At 45.4% G+C, this 20,083-nt stretch overlaps 2 protein-coding genes across 2 annotated transcripts in view; one reads left to right on the top strand and one right to left on the bottom strand.

Annotated features, from left to right (window-relative positions):
- The window catches only part of LTBP2 (latent transforming growth factor beta binding protein 2), a 144,398-nt gene extending 138,105 nt beyond the window's left edge, over positions 1-6,293 (top strand). The window contains exons 31-34 of the mRNA XM_063117865.1: positions 903-1,070; positions 1,771-2,046; positions 3,047-3,196; positions 5,086-6,293. Coding sequence (XP_062973935.1) covers positions 903-1,070; positions 1,771-2,046; positions 3,047-3,196; positions 5,086-5,252 — 761 coding nt within the window. The 3' untranslated portion in view covers positions 5,253-6,293. The remainder of the gene's footprint in view (positions 1-902; positions 1,071-1,770; positions 2,047-3,046; positions 3,197-5,085) is intronic.
- A 495-nt stretch (positions 6,294-6,788) lies between these two features.
- NPC2 (NPC intracellular cholesterol transporter 2) lies at positions 6,789-19,071 on the bottom strand. The gene is made up of 4 exons (XM_063117864.1): positions 18,884-19,071; positions 9,903-10,010; positions 8,669-8,841; positions 6,789-7,600 (listed from the first exon to the last, which is right to left on the bottom strand). The coding sequence occupies exons 1-4, from the start codon at positions 18,960-18,962 to the stop codon at positions 7,514-7,516; spliced, it is 447 nt and encodes a 148-aa protein (XP_062973934.1). The 5' UTR covers positions 18,963-19,071; the 3' UTR covers positions 6,789-7,513.
- Between the last annotated feature and the right edge of the window lie 1,012 nt (positions 19,072-20,083).

Raw genomic sequence — 20,083 nt, 5'->3', positions numbered from 1 at the left:
AGTTTTAATAGTTCTGAAACGCCCCCCTGAGATTTTAACATCTTGTTAACAAGGTCTAACATACATGATGGCAAGGTCTAATGTACATGTGCTGTAGCAGTTAGAGCAGCCTTCCCCAAACTGGTGTCCAGATAGGCTGGTTTAGAGTATTGGACTAGGACCAGGGAGACCCAGCTTCAAATCCCCACCCGGTCGTCATGAAGTTCACTGGGTGATCTTGGGCCAGTCACAGTCTCTCAGCCAAATCTACTTCACAGAGTTGTGGTGAGAATAAAAGTAGTAGGGGAAGAACCGTCGGATTTGTTAGTCACCCTGAAAGCACTCGTGCTGAAGGGCGGGTTAAAATAGCTTAAATAAATAAATACAAACCATTTCCTAAACTTAGAAATAAAGGAGCAGCTTTATACTCTATTAAACCAATGGTTCATTCAGCCCCAAACTGATTATTCTGATTAGTAGAAGATAATGCACAGAACTTTCCCAAAATCAATATCTAATATTTTCAACAGGAATTTCAAGCTCTTGACCTTCTCTATACAACACGTGGGCTTCACCACTGGGCCATAGTGCTTCCACCTGACAGTGCGTCATCTTCTTTCAGCATATGTCACAGCCCTTCCTTGTGTTTCTGTCTTCTTTAAAGATCGATTCATCCCCAGTGTTGTTCATTCCCCAACCCTCCTTCCTCAGGCCACTCTTGTAACAACAATTTCAAATTCTGCCATAAAGCAAAAGTAAAAAAGCAAACAAACCCAAACCTGTAGAAGTGATGTTGATTATAAGTCATGAGGTGCAAAATAGAGTGATCCATGGCCCAGCACAGAAATTTGACTACGAACGCATTTCTGGTCATCTCACTTTTGCTATCTTCCAGTGGCTTTTTCTGTTTCTTTCACTGGCAGATGATGTGGACGAACATGACATTCACTTGGACATCTGCTGGGAGAGAGTTTCGAATTACATCTGTAATGAGCCACTGCAGGGGCAACGAACCACATACACAGAATGCTGCTGCCGTTACGGAGAGGCCTGGAGTCAGGACTGTGCACTCTGCCCACCCAGGTCCTCTGGTGAGAATGCACCAATCACTTAGGATTTGGGGAGAAGAGGCCTTCCATAAGAAGCCAGAATTTGTAGCTGGTTTCTGATTCTTGGCTTGTTTGGGAGCAACAAGTCAGAGGAGTCCTGGCCTGGACACAAAGCTACACTTTCGTCTCTTGGTTAGTTTGTTTCCTTTAGATACTCCTGGTGGCAGAAGAAGCCAAGCGGGAGTAATCATGCAACACACGTCTGCACATACTGCTCATATACAATAAGCCAGGATTCTCTAGAATTCTGGCTTATTGATATATGTAAATGCAGCCTATGTCCTACTCTGCCTGGCCTTTGTCTGGTTTTGTCCCATCTCAGTGGCCTCTTGTCGCGGATCTTAGTTTCCTTGATCTCGAGGAGACAGGGTCAAGAGAACCATTGATATATATATATTCCTCCTGGGACACAAGACAAACCTTTCCATAGGCTAATTGAATAGGTGCTGAAGTTTACAGTCTTCCACACCCTAGTGCCCTCCAAGTGTGGTCAAACCTGGGAAGAGCATTCCATAACTGGGGTACCACCACAGAAAAGTCCCTATCCCTGGTCATCACCCACTTCACCTCAAAAGGCAGCAGTACTTGGAAGAAGTCCTCTAGTGATCATTGCAATACTGGGGCAGGTTGATGCAGCAGAAGGTGGTCTTTTTATTCACTTGTTTTCTCTGTGTTCTTCTAGAGGATTTTGCTCAGCTGTGCAATGTTGCCAGGAGTGAGGCTGGACTCCGAGAAAGGCCTGGCTATGAATATGAGCCAAATCAGGAAGACCATCATTATGGACTCTACAGCCCAGATTTAGAGCCCTATTACAATCATTTAGGTCTTGAGTACGGAGCGTCTGACACCAGCCTCTCCAACACAGAACAAAGACATGAATTTGAAGATGGCACATTCCTACAAGCACCACAAGTCCATCCAGGCCAGACACAACCTCGCTACTTACCTGACCAAACTGGTAAATACCGAAGCAAAAGAAAAACAAAACAGTGTTGAAATCAGCTTATGTCCAGGGGGGTGCTGCAAATAAATAAGCCAAGCTTTAGGCGAACATTAGCACTTTCCTGATTAGTAAACAGTAACCCCCACAGTATGGTGCTCGATTGGCAAAACAGGTGTCCCAGGTACAGATGTGCTGGGTCCCGAAACAGCCTCAGGGAGAGGCCAGGAATGGCTTCCTGCATAGCGGTATGCAGGAAAATCTTGGGTTCAGCCCCTGTGTTCAAGCCCAATGCTTTCCAGCTCAAGCAGAGGGCCTGCTACACAGGGATGGGCAACACGCAGGCCATAGGCTGTATGTGGCCACAACGACTTTCATTGCCCTCTGCCGCCACCACTGAAATTTGTGCTACTGGATTCCCACTCCATAACAGAATCTAGGTCAAATTTAGCTTGCTCTCAACGCAGGTGTCCTAAGGCGAGCTCAGGGAGGACAGAAACCTCCCGTGGAGCAGAAGGGCAAATGCTCGCTTGATCTTGATTTCAGTATGAATACAGACCGTGAAAGTGAGGCCTCGCGATCCTTCTGACTGAATTGTGGTGGCAAACCATTGATTTTGTTTTGTTGCCACAGCAGTCTCTCTCTGTGTGAAAACCTGCCAAAGTTGCCCACCCCTGCTGTAACAGCTATGTTTAAATAGTCAGGTGTGCTAATCCAAATGAAGTGATCTATATGCATATATCACTTACTGGAATAGAAACTAGTAGCAAATGGGTTTATATTCTTAATATTTAAAATCAAAATAATGTTTTATGTAACATAATAAAAAGGGGGAGGCAGATAGGAGCAAAATACACAAACCATGAAAACTTTTCACAGGCTCACATTTGCCCTTAATATTTACTATCTGCACTGATAAAAGGAACATTCCTGGCATGTCTTCCCTTGCCCTTTCTTCTGGCTAGGCAGAGCCTTCTCTGCATTGCCCTATAGGCTTCTTGTTCCTTCCTCTCTTCAGGGCACCACAGCAGCTTTGAAGGACTCCGAGCAGAGGAGTGTGGGATTCTGAATGGTTGCGATAACGGGCGCTGTGTGCGTGTACAGGAGGGCTACACCTGCGACTGCTTTGATGGCTTCCAGTTAGACTTGGTTCTCATGGCCTGTGTGGGTAAGTGGCTCCAAAAGGAGAAAGGGGCTGGCCCTGACATTGCAGAAGGAGAGAGATGGTGGCTAAAAGACTGAGTCTATGAATCAGGAAGCCCTCGGTTCAAATCCCACCTGAACTCGTTGGGAATGATGAGTTGTTGTCAAGCCACATCAGGAGGGCACCAGATTAGGGTAGGCTGGACTACAGAAATTATATTTATTTAGTGATATTCTGAGAGTACGGTTACAGAACTCTGAGGCATACTTATTGCTACATGCACTAATCCAAATGGCACAGGTCCTCTGCCCCCCACCCCAGGTTTGCAACCTTAAATACTGCAAATTCTTGGGGAGAAACCTTACTGCACAGTATAGAGCAGCCTTCTACAACCTGGTGCTCCCCAGACATTGTTGCACTGCAACTCCCATCATTCCCAGCCATTGGCCATGCTGGGATTTAAGTTAGACTAACATTGGATACCACAGGAATAGTATATGGCCCTGGCTGCACCTGTTCCCACTACTGAATAGAAGGATTCATCGTTGTCTCACAAACAGTACAGGTGGATGCAAGCTAAATGTTTATCATGTACTGCTTCCAGTTGTAATGGCTGAAGCAGACCACAGTGTTGGAGGATTCGTTGCAGTGCTAGCCACAGTCCTGAAAGTGCCTTGGCCATGTCCCACTGATCCTTTCAGTGCATAAATAGAAATGTCATCCCACCAATACCCAGAGCCATTTTGACAGCATTGCAGAATAAGGAAGTGTTATTGCTGTTAGCTTAGTGCAAAGTCCCTTTTACCCGGTCTTTATCACTGATGTTATCATTAACCAGCTTGTTGAGAGTCCCTATAAGGATGCCTCCCTAGTCAAATTCGTTGTTCAGAGCTTCCATTTCAGCCCTTATGAAGGAAGCTCTACACACAGAAAAACAGGAATGTATTGCCAGAGGCAAGTACTATTTGAAACTGCTATTGAGAGAGTAGTTTCCATTCCATGCTAGATTACTAGTTGGTCCATTTCACAGCAGACGTGCCTTATGCCATCTGCCCTTGGCAATGTAGATCTCCAGATCAGATTAATTCAGAAAGGATGTGAGATGGAAGAAGTCAGTGCTTGGTTGGTTGGTTGGTTTCTGCTATTGCAGATGTTTTGTGAGAGGGAAATTTTAAGTCACTATCAATTTAAAATAGAGTTTGGCTACACATAGGGAACTTAGCCACTGTGTGTTCCACAGAGTCTCTTGTTATGTTTAAAACACTATTATTACCTGTGCTCTCTCCTACACAAAGAGTGATAGTTAGGTAATTTTAGTCTCCGGACTTAATGAGTTGGATTCAGATTTAGGCACCTGCAACTTGACTGCTGGAAGCGGACATCCCCACATCTGCCTCCCTTGGCAGCCCCTCCAGCCCCCTGAAAATGCTATACAGAGTAGGGGAGGGGAACCCCAGAAAATGGGGTAGAGGCACCTTCCATCCATGGAAGGCAGATCCTGAATCCAAGCCAGTGGTCTGACAGAAGCCCCCGTTTAGATGGTAACATGCGTTGCTTCACTTACTTCAAAATGTAATAAGCCCGCCCTGCTTTGAGGCCCCTCTTTCCTGTTCTGCTGACTGGGGCCCTGGACGTCTGCCCCAAAGTCCTACCCTGACAGCACCACTGTATATATGCTCTCGCACATACATACCGGAAATCTATAGTCCAGTGGGAAGCCCTGCTGGTATGCAGATGGTAGATGTGTAGAGGCTGATGAATGAAACCCAGAACCCAGCATGGGTGCTTTCATGTGCACTCTACATCTCATTTAAACTAGGCTTTACTGAAGATACTGGCCAAAGGAAAGTGGGATAGGTTATGTACTCCTGGGTCTGAGATATACTTTTTTTTGCCCCCTACTCCTACATCAGATGTGAATGAGTGTGAGGAAGCCAATGCCTCTGCGACTTTGTGTGATGGAAGCACCTGCGAGAACACAGAGGGTTCCTACCGCTGCAACTGCTTGCCTGGCTACGTAGCACTAGCCGAGCCCCACCGCTGCGTGCCAGGGACGTCACAGAGTCCAGAAGCAGCGTGACTCCAAAAGTGGCGATGGACCAGAAGCAACCCTTCCAGCCATTTGCTTTGAGAACTGGAGGTCTGCCCAGCTGGAGAAGAGCGACTGAGATAGCAGCTTTAAACCCCTTTGATTGTTTCCCAAAGAGCAGAAACTCAACACATCTCGCAGGGACAAAGGCCAGTGGGAAGCTGCCAAGGCCCTCAAGGGCTGGCTCAACACATGCTTCCTGCTTCAACCACAGTAGAATGCTCAGGTCCACAGTCTGCTAATCATGTGCTATGGGTTAAGTTTCCGCTCCCATTTCTATCTGAAGTTCTCGGCCTCCAGTCGCACTGTGTGGGCCAATGGTATGTTCACCCCCACTCATCCCTTTTGCCCTTCAGTTCATATCATGGACTTGCAAGATCTTATGCCCCCAAAAGTTATCCTCGCAAGGCCTTATCCCTCTGAACAGTACTCACTTCCCACCCCCAAGACCACATTATATAGGATTTCTACCTTTCACAAAACCACAACGCTCTAATTCTGCTTATTCTTTGCCCTACTGTCCTCAGACACACAACCTGAGAATCTAGTCAATCTTTTAGTTGGTCAGGTGACACAGAATGCAAGACCCTCCCAGCTTTGTGCGCTAAATGGACAGCACCTCACAAGCAACACAGATGCTGATGGATTGTATATTCTTTTTACTGTGACTGAAGAACACGCCCATTCTACAGCTATCATAGGAATTTCAGCTTCTCCCTGCTAAATCAGCCCAGATCCTGTGTAACCTTCCCTCAAAGCTCCTCTCGCAAGCAAGGCATACTTGAGCCTGGGAACAGGGGGTGGCCCTCTTCAGAGCATATGGCATCCTATTTATAGTCTGGCAGTAGCTTGAACTCCAAAGGGCTTGTTGGCTCAGCCTCTTTCTATTCATACCAAGCCATGGGCATCCGCCTCGCACTTTCTGTGACTGCTGGACCAATAGTTTGGGAAGCGGGAAGGATTACAGCTCTTTAGGTTTAGGAAGTACTCTGTGGTGCTTTCTATTGGGACAAAAATATATTATGTTAAATAAATGGTTTTATATTGTACCTTATGCCTTTATAGACTGGGGCTGGTTATAAGTGTTCCTGCCTCTTCTTTCCCAGATTTAGAGCTAGAAGCCAGTGGGAAGAGGTAGCTTCAATGGAAAGGAAAAAACAGGAGAGCTAGTTGCTCTAAAAGACTGATTGAACGGGGGTATCTTGCCTCTGACCGCACTGTTTTCAGATTCAGCAGTTTCTATTATCTTATCCTTAGTCACACACACAAGCTATTCTGTACAATTTCAGAAGCATATGATGAGTGGAATAAGCAAAGGGAACAGCAGAAGAGAAAAGACTCTGCAAGTTTCTTCCAACGTTTACTTCACCCAATAGAGAGCAGATTGCAGTTAGTCAACTAGCTTATGTTCATCCAGAGGTAATTTATTTAAAAACGCCTTCCATTATCTTCAGATGCCCAATGATGTGAAACAGTAAGCACCATGCTAGGAAATGTGTCACCATCCCCAGACGAGACAGACAGATGTTTCATCAGAAAGAGTTTATTAAAAGAAAGTTATAAAAAGAGGCTGGATTTGGAGAACACCTCCCCCAGCAACTCCAGGTGAATTACAAGATAGTGCAAAATGGTTAATACAAATGATCTCTGCAGAGAGACCAAATGCCATTTGGTTTGGCGTCTACTGAGAGGATAGTTTTCCCTCTCTGTAGCAAGTAGCCACTGAAGGTGGCTGTTCAGTCTTCTTTTGGCTCCAGGGGAAAAATGCAGATCCAAGGAAAGCTGAGCTGGTGAGAGAGCAGGGATGTGGGCAAGGATAAGGGCACGGGAGAAGCACATGGAAGCCAGCAGCCAGCATCTGACCATGAGAGGCACTAAAGTGTTGACAAGCAGCAATCATCCAGATATTTGTTTTGTTGGCCCAGTTTCTCTTACAGAAAAAATATTTTCATGATACACATTCCATTTTGAGCAATCAAAATCCTCCCCCAGACCACCTCTGTTAATGGTTACAAGAACTTTGCCCTGAGTTACAGTCAGACTTCCTTCAGCCCCAAGTCTCTCTTGGGTAGATTAGTTCTGACTAGCACCCCCTTGCTGCATCTAGACTTCGACTCTGGGGGAGGAGAGCACAGATGCTAGAGGAACTAAAGCAAGAAATGCCTTGTACAGCAAGGCATTTGATTCCTCTCTAGACCCACCCCCCTCTTTTTCCCTCCCCCGTAAGCCCCCAAGGGCTAATCAGGGCTTTCTTAGCTGGTGATCTGGACAGGAATCTTCCAACAGAACAACATCTCGCCTTGGTCATCAAGCAGCTCCCACTTGACAACTAGTTTAAGCTGGAAAAGAGAGAAAAGCAGTGAGAAGAGTTGATCCACAGACATCCAGGCATTAGAACTTACTTGTGGAAGTGGAAGGGGAGGTATAAGAGAAGTTGTCACACCTCGGCACAGATTGAGGCTAAGATGGGCTTCAAATGCTTCCCATCCAGGCTGGAATCTGGGGGTCCCACACTAAGCAGTGAGTTTTACTGCTAAAGAACATGTGCTATGCATTTTCTCTACTTTTTCTTCAATGTGGCTCTCGCACGACTATCTCTATGAACAAAGAGATGATGCCTCTGACCATTTATTACAACAAGGCCATCACATTTTCCACTGCATCCCAAGGATTAACGTTAGGGCATATTTCTAATCAAAAGTGATTGTAATCCTACAAATTGAAGATGGCATGGCAAATCTGTATATGGGACATACTGTTTCAGACTGCAGGGGGGGCTGATGTGATTGACAAAATAATTGTCATACAAAATAATTCCCATCCTGTAGAAAGCTAGATAGCCAGTGTGGTGTAGTAGTTAGAGTGTTGGACTGGGACTGGGCAGACCCGGGTTCAAGTCCCCACTAGGCCATGAAACTCACTGGGTGATTTCGAGCCAGGCACTGACTCAACCTCACCTACTTCACAGAGGAGTTGTGAGAATAAAATGGAGAGGAGGAGGGTCATGAACTGTACTTTGGGCTCCTTGAGGAAATGGCAGAATATATATGTAACAAATCAACAGATGCTGAGAAGAGTTCTAGTTAAACTGCCTCCCCAACATGTGGGTTTTCTGCGCTGGAAAGTATTTTTCATGAGCCGTGGGGGTGGGAAGCTTTCCATCATGCGACACCTAACCACCACTACCCGCAGTCTGAAGCGGTGACACAGGTTTGCACCATCTGTTGTTAGTGACTACTTCCCCTTCTCTCCCATCTGACAGGAGTTGGGCACCTCCCAGGCAAGGGGCAACCTGATAGTTCTCTGAGTTGTTCCAACACCTCCCATGAGCATCCTATGTCATAAATGAAATAAAGGCATGTGGAAGACAATTGTAAGTACTGGGATCAGCCTGTTAAGACACTCACAGATGGGTAGTCAGTCTTTACTGGTAGCTTGGTCAGGTAGTTGTAAGAATGTTCCTTCTGGATAGGGCAATTGATCCCAGACTTGCACCCATCAGGCTGATCAAGTGGGAAGGGGATGTCCACGTGAATCATTTCTCCATATACTTTTGCTTGGCTGCCCTGGCTGTCAACCTCTGCAGAAGAGGAAATAGATTAACAAAGTAAGAACCATTGACAATCAAAGTAGTAGGAGCTTTTATTGGGCCTAGAGTGGGGACTTCCAAGGCTGCATACAAAAGACAAAAGAGTTCTCTCTCCCTGTGCACCTTCAACCATTGAAGACATTCCTCACCTGCCCTTTGCCTGCATTCTCCTGATTTCTGCATAAGCTGGGGGAGACCCTATGCTTTGTCAGTCCTTAGGGAAAGGGCTGTAGTTCCATGGTAGATAGGGTGACTATATGAAAAGGAAGACAGGGCTCCTGTATCTTTAAGAGTTGTATAGAAAAAAGAATTTCAGCAGGTGCCATTTGTATGCATGCAACACATGGTGAAATTCCCTCTCCATCACAACAGTTAAAGCTGCAGGAACCCTGCCCCCCTTTGTATCTGATCACTCTAGTATAGCTCCTGCAGCTTTAACTGTTGTGATGAAGAGGGAGTTTTACCAGGTGCTGCATGCATACAAATGACACCTGCTGAAATTCCCTTTTCAATGCAACTCTTAAAAATACAGGAGCCCGTCCTCCTTTCCATAGGGTCACCCTAATGGTAGAGCACACACTTTGCGTGCAAAAGGTCCCAGGTTTAATCCCTGGAATCTCCAGGTAGGGCTGAAACCCTGGAGATCCATTGCCAGTCAGTGTCAATGATACTGAACAAGATATAAATAATCTGACTCGGTATAAGGCAACTTCTTGTGTTCTGCTACGTTTAGATTCTTCATCTTCCCCTCCCTCCTCTGAGTTTCTTATACAGAAAACACTTCCATGTAGGAAAAGTCATGACAACTTTATATAGATCATCGCATGCCGTGCCTGGAAAGCCACAGCCACTTGCAGCTTTCCAAATGTGCACATACAGTTACTACAGTCATTGCGTGCAAGGATATACATGCAGTATTCGTGGTTTTTCCTACATGGAAAAGTTTTCTGTATAATTGAAGCATCCCCAATTTGAACACAAGCTCTGAAAAAACTTCAGTCTAATAGATACTACTGTCTTAAGGGAGTCTGAAATCAACCAGCTATACTTACTACTAGTAAACGTGACATTAACGCTGTACGACTCTCCTTTGTGGAGAAGACAAGGTTGGGTAGGGCAAGGAGTCACATTGACCTCTGAAATACTTCCATCTTTGGAACCTGTGAGGGAGGAGGGAAACAAAGAATTCCATCATCGTAATGCTCAAGGCAGTCTCTTGCATGCAATACCATGACTGTCATTGGTCAAGATGCGGAATGCCGTACAAGAGCCTGCAAAGTTTACTCTCATTCACGCAACCACATTTCATTTGATACCTGCAGCTTGACTCTGGAAATCAAACTACCACAATTTGGGTAACATGGATAAACCTTGCTTATCACTTTAATGAACAGGCAGGCTCATAAACAGCATTCAGACAAAAAGATCAGAAGACAAACAAGAAAAACTATTGGGGGAAAAGCAGCCTGTAACCTTAGGCAAATATTTTTTAATTGCAGAGATTCTGAGAGAGAATCCTGAGTTGATTAAGGCTAGGAAACAATTTCTCCAATAGTTCACAATAGAATGCTAATACAAAATAAATTTTACATCCCACAATGGGGAGGCACAACTACTCAACAATGTTTAGAGCTAGTGCATTTTTTTAAAAAAAAGTTTAAATAAATTTCATTCTTGAAATCACATCATAGAAATGGTCAGGTAACATCAGAAATGAAGTGGGGACACAGAAATTGAGTAAAGCCAGGATCAGGCTTTTCAAGTTATACCTCCTAGCTGAATGCAGAATACTTTGTGGCCAATTTCATTAAATTTCTGCCAAAGTGCATTCCTCATGCATTCTTAAAAAAATATCCAGGAAAGCTGCAAAGGAAATGTGAATTGTCTGTTCTGAACCAATGAAGTGGCTGTGAGAAGCAACGTATTACATAACACAGACTCAGCTGAAGGATACCTGGCTCGATTCTGCATTAGACCACACACCTCCAGGGCCGGGCAAAGCTGGTAATAGGCCCGGGCCAGGTGGGAAATGTAGGCCCCCATTTCAAACTGCTCATTAAGTTTTTTTTAAATCAGTTCTAAATACATATTTATTTATTACATTTCTATACCGCCCAATAGCTGGTATAGAACGATTTTATGAACTAGAACGATTTATAAAAAAGGTAATGGCAAGCATTTTTATTCAAGATTTATATAAAACATCACTTCTTCACTTTCAGAAATGCTTTACATGCTTTTCTTTGGGCAAATTCATTAACAACAACAGAAAAATCAAGCAACTTTGCCTCTTCAGTGGTAATGTTCAAAACTGCTAATCCATTCAAATGTTCTTGCACGCACAGGAGAGCTACTTTATAACAAATCTTTAACAAAGGGTCCCCCTTTGCCTCTACCAGGGGGACTCGGAGTAGGCCCCCTCAAAATCGTAGGCCCATGCCAACTGCCCCCCCCCTCTGCCCAGCCCTGCACACCTCCAATGTTAAACATGTTACCTGGAAATAAGCTTCACTGAAATTATTACTGCTTGTTGCATTTAAGATTGGAGCACAAAGAGAATTCCACAGTCAGTCAAAGGCCCTTGTGCAATGAATTCAACCAAATGCACAGAGGTCAAATGGCTAGCCTAACAATGCCCACGGATACTGTGGTGGAACCGTTATCTTCCTTCCTCTGACAACCAATAACTTCCTATCCCTGGTAAAGCATGCAGTGTTACTTGTATGTAGGCCCCAAAGGTGGGGTGTTTTGTTTTTTTACGTGGATGACAATGTTATATGTTAACAAACCAAAAGGTGAATCCAGATAAAGTAGCACAACCTAGATAGGCTAAGATTTATGGAGAAAGGAAAATGAGGTTCATTCACAATCTTCCATGAGGGAAATCAAAACAGATTGATATTGCCCTATTTAATATCTCACATCAATTAACTCAGCCTTCCAAAATCTAGTGCCCTCCAGATGTGTTGGACTGCAACACCCTCCATCCCCAGTCATGCTGCTTGTAGTCCAACACATCTAGAATGTGCCAGGCTGAGGAAGGCCAAATTAACTCATTTCTCCTGTTTTCTTGTATAAGAGTTCCTCGGATAGTTGTTTGTTTTGTACAAACAGCACTGCCCCATTTTCACTGGACTCCTGACTAAGCACCCCCCAAAGAAGGCCATCAAATTAACCAATCTGTGTGTTTTGTTAAGACCTAAGTAAAAAAATTCACAGAATAAGTCCCACTGTGTTCAATGGGGCTAACTCATGGGTTAGAATGCCTAGGACTGAGGCCTTAATTATTGGACTCGATGGTCTTATGGGCCCCTTCCAACTCTACTATTCTATGATTACATGAATCTGAAACTTCCCAAGCCCAGCATTAAAAAATACCAGTGCAATGCTATGTGCAGTAGTTGAGTTTACCCCATACTAGATGTGTTTATGATTGCAGCCTATTTCACAAAAATCAGAACTTGAATTCATTCAAGCATATTACTTCCTTAAATACAATGGTGAGAGAAGAGTTTGATATAGATATAGATGCTGTTTCAAGGTAAAAGTCTCCCCCTTCCTCCCGAGTAATATCTGAGGGCCAATTCATATGCTTTTTGAAGCAAACACATTTGCCATATGTATACCAGCAGTGTTTGCAATGCTAACCATCTGGGTTGGATCCAGACCCAGTAGACCCAAAGAATTCAAGGTGATTTAAGTTAGTAATGCTTACACCACAATGATTTCAATAGGTCTGCTCTAAGTTTGATTAAGGCCGTGTCTACACCAGCCCGATAGTCCGGGCTGGTCATGGTTGAGTCCCTGTGCGTCCAAATAATGCACAAGAACTCCTGAGGGCAGTAGGGGACAGGGACAGGTTTTCCCAGAGATAAAGAAACCCTGAGAAAACCTGATTCTTCCCACAGTCTTCGGGGGAGGGGTTGTTTTGTTTTTTAAGTCACAATTTCGCTGGAGCGGGGCCTTGCTCTTGCACGACCGGCCTCACTTAGGGAGAAAAAAACCCAGCACCTGCAACGTCCCTGCTTCCTCCCAGGATGTCGCCACCACGTGTGCACGCTGGCGGAGGCTCTCACAATCAGGATATCGCGAGAGCCTCCCCCCTCCCTCCCAGAACACCAGGAGGTGTAGAAAGGGCCTAAGGCTGGATCTAACCCCATAAGTTATTAAAAAGAAATACGTGTCACCAAACATTGTGAGACAAATGGTGAGCGTGACCCTGGCGCTCCAACTGTCCTGTGGTAGCACACATCTAGTTATCCCCAACTGTTTATTATTTGCTAGCAAAATGCCGGCATTATGGTATGTGCAGGCAGCTTGCATATTACAAAGGCTTCTAGGTTGTACAATCCTAGTTTGTGGCATCACTGTCAGGGACAGTTAGGCCACTCGATGCCAGGAATGACCTCAGCAAAAAGTTATTCTCAAGTGCAGAGCTTTTATTTCCCCCATAGGAATTAATGGCAAATATTAATTCACATGTAAGAAAATCAAGGGGCATGGTCTGGGGTGAGAGCTAAACCTGTTGCATGACCCAGATGATTCCAGCCGCTAAGAACCATGCCTGCTTCTATGTCCTAGCTTCACCTCAACTGAATTTCCTTGGTTGCAAAGGATTATGATAAAATATTGGGAATTGGCTTTTATACATAAATATGTACAGCACCACTGAAGTACAAGGTATTTTACAGTACAAGCAAAAGCAAGAGGGGTCCCTGCTCTCAAAGACCTTACAATCTAAAAATTGACAGCAAGGAGAGAACAGAGGAAATGAACAATAACATGGGATGAATGTGAACAAATGCGTTTCGCCTCTGCATTTTACAATGTTTAGCACTGAAAGCACCAGCATACCCATAGCAAATGCACTGAAAAGTGTGAATCAGCCCTGTATTCTTCATAAAATTACTTGTACGCTCACATGATTAGTGATGCATCAGTCTTTCATTCCTAGTTGACAGTTTCCCCAGCTATGCATGCTGGAAATTGTGGCCTCATAAACTGCTGAATTTGTATTTAAATAGCTAATAAATGTAAAAGCCTCTCTGTCCAAGAGCAGAACAAAGCAAGCCAGTCACAATATCTAGATCTATGCATGACTATTCACAAGCAAGCCCCACTGTGTTCAATGGGATTTAATCTCCAGTAAGTACATTTCGGGCTGCACCTTTACAGTGCAACACTATGCATGTTTCTGCAGAAGTAAGTCCTACTGTACCCAATGGGGTTTACCCACTTTTTAGTGTGTTTATGATCACAGCCTTAAAGTGCAATCCTATACATATCTACTTAGATGTACATCTCATTATGCACAGTGCTTTATTCCTGGCTAACTGTGCATTGGGTTGAACTGTTCGTTTCAAATCAGCTCTGAATCCAAAATAATAAGAAAGCAGATACTATAGCTGTGACATCACAGCAAAGCCCCATATACATTATCCTGTATTACATACAGCCTTCCCCAACCTGATGGCCTCCAAAGGTGTTGAACTACAACTCCTATTATCCCCAGCCAGCATGGTAATGGCATTACTATTATGGCTGCTCTATTTTTAGTGCAGCAGCAAGTTAATGATTGACAATGCTTCAATTTATGGGGGAGCATTTTCAATGGCTTATGCCAGCCTTTCCCAACCTGGTGCCCCCAGATGTATGGGACTTCAACTCCCAGCAGCCCCAGCCAGCATGGCCAATGGTCAAGAATGCTGAAAGTTGTAACCCAAAATATATGGAGGATCCGAGGCTGAGGAAGGCTGGCTAATGCACAAACCTATGTACTACCACAGAACTGTATTCTCCAAAGCATGTCACTGTTAATATGGGGCAAATGACCATCAATGGTATTCAATGAGCAGTAATTACTTCCTTTAGTGGCTGTGACAGTCAGATGCACTGCCTTGCCAGCTCTGTGCACAAAACCATGTGAATGAGGATGCAGCTAGATTACCATTTAATGCAACACAAGTGGTACATAGCAATACAGCTCTGCCACACACACTGCTTTTATTTTATTTATTTATTTGTTATTGCATTTCTATCCCACCTTTTTTCTTCCAAGGAACCCAAGGCAGCATACATAATCCTCCTCCTCTCCATTTTATCCTCACAACAACAACCCTATGAGGTAGGTTGGGCTGAGATGCTGTGACTAGCCCAAAGTCACCCAGTGGGTTTCCATGGCCAAGTGGGGACTAGAACCTGGATCCCCCAACTCCCAGTCCAACACTTTAGCCACTACTCCACACTGGCTTTTAAAAAGTATTTAACAGTCCGGGTTGTATCCAATGCTGACTTTACACTAGCAGGAAGTGCCTTTACTCATGCAAGTTGGGGCATCTGAGTTTCACCAGTTTCCCCTCTCTACTGCAGTCCTCAGTGCCATATACTCCCCCCAACCCTCAGGAGCAGCTGGGAGCCAGAATGAAGTGGGTTAAAATTAAAATTAGGTGTTCCCACTATCATGAGTGGAAGCATTTTCCCTTGAGGCACAGCCAACATTGGATACAATCCCTGCCCTAATGATGGAGAGAGCAATCCTATGGCCCTGAGACAGCATCTGTGGTGCCATAGGATAGTTTTGATTCCTGGATTCGAGGATGGAGATAGTGCTATGACCTCGGATCCAGGAGTCTGAACTCCCCTCCTCCTTGCAGCTGGCACAGAGAGAACCACACCATCTGCCTCTCCAAGGTTACAAAGGTGACCTCAGTGAGGAGGGAAAGGGGCAGTTCTGTTGGTGGGTAGGGTAGGCAGGCTTACGAATGATCCCCCAGCCTCCTTCTCACCTGCTCCACAGAGCTCCAGCTAGACAAGCAAAAAGCCAAATATGCCTCCAACTCTCCATAAGATGCCCAGCAGCCTCCAAGTTCGGGGGCTGATGGGCATCCTAATAGGACTGCGTCCCAAGTGGCCCAAATTTGGACTGATACTTGGGGGATATATCCCCTTGGGCAGAGCTGGAGAACATGTGACCCTATACATGTTGTTGCACTATAACTCCCACCTTCAGTGATTACTGGTCATGCTGGCTGGGGCTGAGGGTAGCTGGAATTCAACAACATCTGGGAGGCCACATGTTCTGCACCCATGCCCTTGGGTAAGATGTCATACTTTGGACCATGGGTATCCTTGCCTCTTTTCAATCCCAAAGACTCTTGTACTATCCGTTGCCAAGACCTTTGTATTACCATACCACGTAAAAGATTTTATCAAACCCTCAGCTGATTCTTTCTCATTCATAGAGCTACTTCCTGTCACAGGAGAAAGAAAATGGTGTGAACTCACAAGACTGTTCTAGCTTTCCAGGTTTCAAAGAGAAGCCTGCATCTATATTGACAGTCTTTGTAAGAAACATGGCTGCTTCCAACAACTTATTTTTCTAAATGGAAATATTCTCTGTGTAGGGAAGATGTTGTGTATGAAGCTGCCCTAGAAGAAAACAAAGTGGGTGTCTGGGGCTAACTGGGTGAAGAAATGGGAGTTTTTCCCTCTGCTATATGCATCATTCTCCCCAGCCCCAGAACTCCTGTTTTCTGTCTTAACAGATCTCTACCCAAGCAATTTGAAAAAAAAATTAAATCAACCTGCCACTCCAAACAAAATGACCAACACCCACAAACCAGTTTCCTGAAACAACCCAATGATCTTAGAAGGAGCTCCTAATGTGGACAAGGGCTGAAGCAGCCTTTGAAGATATGGAGGCTATATATTGATTCTGTATTAAAACATGGCAGTACTAGAGAATAAGGAAACATCACATTGCATTCCAATTGATTACTCAGCAATGGAGAAAACTAACTCTCTCCCCATCCCACCCCGAATACATTTAAGATACATTCTAGAAAGTCTTCTGATACAGTTAAGATTCATGTTTCCCAGAAGATATCCAGTTAAACAACAGTGGCAATTCCAGACTAGTAGAACTACCTTTCCTGGTAAGATTACACAATACTATCACATGTCTACTTAAACTTCAAATTGCTATAAAAACTTGGTTTTTTTAAATAATGGAATGAAGGAAAGTGGCAAAAGACCCAATAGTTCTGAGCTAAAAAAATTAGAGCATATTACTGGAGCTTCAGCTCTCCATCTGGGATCATGCATGAATTAACATTCCATGACTCTCTTAAAGAGACCACATATATGCACCTGTAGCCAGAGTTTTAGAGTAGGGGAACTCTGCATACTTTTGCCACCCAATGAGAAGTTAGGACATGTCTATTGGGTGAGGTGGGCTCTCACATGTTCGGTGTTACCTATGAGGCACTGGCATCCTATAAGGCTCTGCATCCTTGCAGAGCTCCTACCAACCTAGCACAACACTGACAACCACACAATGCCTGCATGGCATCTTCCTTTGTTACTGGTTTCATTTTGCTAGTTTTGCACTAACCTAACCCGAACCCTAAAGCATCAAGCTGGAAGCATCAGAGCCCCTATAAGGATATGCCCTTAAAGTACAAAGCTTCTATGAAAGCAGAACTGAGCTTTCATTCTAGCTGTCCAATAACATCTGTGAATGAACACCTGCTGCAAGACTTGTGGTATCACAAGGAGGCTGAATCACTTAGCAACGTCAATTACTTATTTGAGGGCAAATAGAAATGTAGCTAGCAACCACTATTCTTACTTTGGCCTCCAGACACTCTAGATTTGAAGTCAGCAGACCTACATATGAAAATGAGGTTGCGTGCAATTTTGGATAAAATACATGTTACAGTAATAGCGTTTATCAGACCACAAAATACTGTGCAAGCTTTCAAGTTCTCCAAAACTCTTCATCAAGCACGACATTAAACAAAGCAAAAAGAAGGGTGAGAGGGGGGCGGAAGTGGCTGATGCTCAAGCCATGGAGCTTGCATTTGGTTGCTGTTTTAAGATATAAAGTGGGAGGAGGCTGCAGACTTTCAAATGAGGCTCTCTCTACCAGGTACTGAGATAGTGTTAGGTTGTACCTTGGGCTCTCCCAGGAGTAACTGGGAGAAAGAAATAAACAAGGACTGATCCCCATTTTTGAAAATATAAAATACAGTTGCTACTCAGAACTATCTCCTATAAGTGTGTATGTTTTTGCATGTGTGTTGATTAAAGCAGGCGGATGCCTATGATTTGCTTCTCCCCAGTTCTCTTTTCTAGTGGGGCTCTGAGACCAGGGAAGCCTCTGCCAGGAGAAAAATAGCTGGGGAGAAATGGTTTCAAGGAGAAGAGCAGGAAGTTCAGTCCGTCCCCCCCTTGATACACCCAAGGTGAATTTGAAATCTTTCTCTCACCGCTCCACTTTATAAGGAATCAGTAGGAAAGGCCTGGATCCTGCTGCCATAGTGTCAGTTGCAACTTCAGACCCCTGGTCAGCATTACTAGAAGGCTGTTTTGAGAATGTGGCTCTCAACATGGCCCAGGAGTTACTCAGCTGTTGCTCCCTAACCTGTGGTCCTTTACTGTCCTGAAGATGCTGCATATCCCTCATCCTGTACCAGGCATAGTCCAGAGACCGTTACAAGCAGTCTGCGTGACTACAGTAACATGCGCATGGGCTGCCCAGCTCCGACTATCTGGCGCCACAATATTCTCACACGTGATGTCTTACACACCACATATGGGGGGGATGCCCTAATCGAGGAAGGAAAATCATTTGGCAGGGGCTCCTACTGCAGAAACATGGAAATGTGGATAAACACTGAAGCAGCAGTTTGGACGTGGGTAGGTGGCTAAAGAGGTGTGGGGTCCCCCCAATCCCAAACCTGGGAGATCCCTTTTCTGCATACCTGTAGTTCGTGTCTTGGCTGTCTTGTTGCTCTATATCGCTGCCAAGCTGACTCCCTCCCAAATGCGGTACACCTGCCCTCTGATGGGAGTGGGCACCTGTCTAGTCTGACACTCGCCCACCTGTGTAGTCCAACAGGTGCAGGCCATCCCACCAACGCCCACCTCTTTGGAGCCATTGCACTCACTGCAAGCGGCAGCGCCTGGCGAAAGAGGAGCGGCGGGGCGAGGGCACCGCAGGAGCCCGGCAGGCAAGGGAAGGGCTACTCACCGCAGTCCACGAACTTGAGGGGCTCAGCCAGTACCGCCGAGCCGGCGGCCAGGAGCACAGTCAGCATCAGGGCCAGCATGATGGTGGTGAAGAAGTCTCGTCTCCTGCCGTGCCGTCCCAGAGAGCAAGAAACTTCTCCCGCTCGGCTGCTGAGCAACGACGGGGAAGCGCCAGGCTATGACTCCGCGGCGGCGCTGTCACGTGAGGCCGGCCCAGCCCCTCCGCGGTCACCTGATGGGGACGGGCCTGCTCGCTCTCCCGTCCGAGCCCGCCCTTGGCTGGCTGGCGCCTGACAAGGACTGAGGGCAGGGTCACTTGCCCCCAAGTGCCGCGGACTTCGAGGCCGCCTCAAGGTGGCGGGCGCAGAGCCAAGAAACCCGCTGTTCGCCCCTCTCCGGAGAGCAGTTCGCGGGGTGGCGTTGCTTTGGGGTAAAATCCAATGTAAGTCTCACTTAAAGTACACCCACTGAAATGAATGGGGCTTTAATTAGTTATGACTAACTTAAGCCCTCTTTATTCCAATGGGTCTACTCTAAGTAGGAGTTACATTGGATTTTGCCGTTTGCTGATAGGGAACCCCCCGCGCTGGTGATAGTAGCGGCCAGGAAGTCGTTTCACACAAGCCTTGTTTTTGGAAGAAAGTTCCACCGAAACCGAAATAAACGTGCAGAGCCGGTCAAACAGTGCTACATTTACTACGTTGGTCCCGCCGTTGCTTCAGGACTGCTTAGGGCTTTCTCATACTGAAAAAGCCCTAGAAGCAGGACTGGACAGTGGGAAGTGAGTAACCGTTGTCTCATGGAGACATACTCAATTTCACAGAAAGGTTCAGCTCCCTTCAATAAATTGTGTATGGAACGAGGTGTGTCTGTGTTCCCTACACATTGAAGAGAGTTGTAGTCTACTACAACTAGACTAGTAGACTAGACGTCTAGTTAGCTGGCTGGGGAATGCTGAGAACTGAAGGACTTTTTAAACCTGCATAGGTTTGCAACTTTTGGCACCCACACCCACTTGTGGTTTTCAGCATGAGCAATTTTGTATCATCATCTGGTTGAGAATTTGAGTGTTGCACACCACCTGGCCACAGTCCAAGATTACACCTTGTGAAAGAGTGGGAGTAAACTATCACCTCCATCCTTCCCCAACCTGGTCTACAACTTCCACTATTCCCAGCTAAGTTGGGGGAGGCTGCTTGAA

Source organism: Elgaria multicarinata, chromosome 2 (genome assembly GCF_023053635.1).
Source record: "Elgaria multicarinata webbii isolate HBS135686 ecotype San Diego chromosome 2, rElgMul1.1.pri, whole genome shotgun sequence".
Lineage (NCBI taxonomy): Eukaryota > Metazoa > Chordata > Lepidosauria > Squamata > Anguidae > Elgaria > Elgaria multicarinata.
The sequence above is the reverse complement of the archived record's forward strand: the minus strand, read 5'-3'. Positions and strand labels throughout refer to the sequence as shown.

Bases quoted from the DNA above. Each gene is read 5' to 3' on its own strand.
- NPC2 (XM_063117864.1), bottom strand. From the start codon at position 18,962: ATGCTGGCCCTGATGCTGACTGTGCTCCTGGCCGCCGGCTCGGCGGTA. The intron at 10,011-18,883 runs GTGAGTAGCCCT...CCTCCCTCACAG, and splicing joins CCTCAAGTTCGTGGACTGCG to GTTCCAAAGATGGAAGTATT. The intron at 8,842-9,902 runs GTAAGTATAGCT...CCTCTTCTGCAG, and splicing joins TAATGTCACGTTTACTAGTA to AGGTTGACAGCCAGGGCAGC.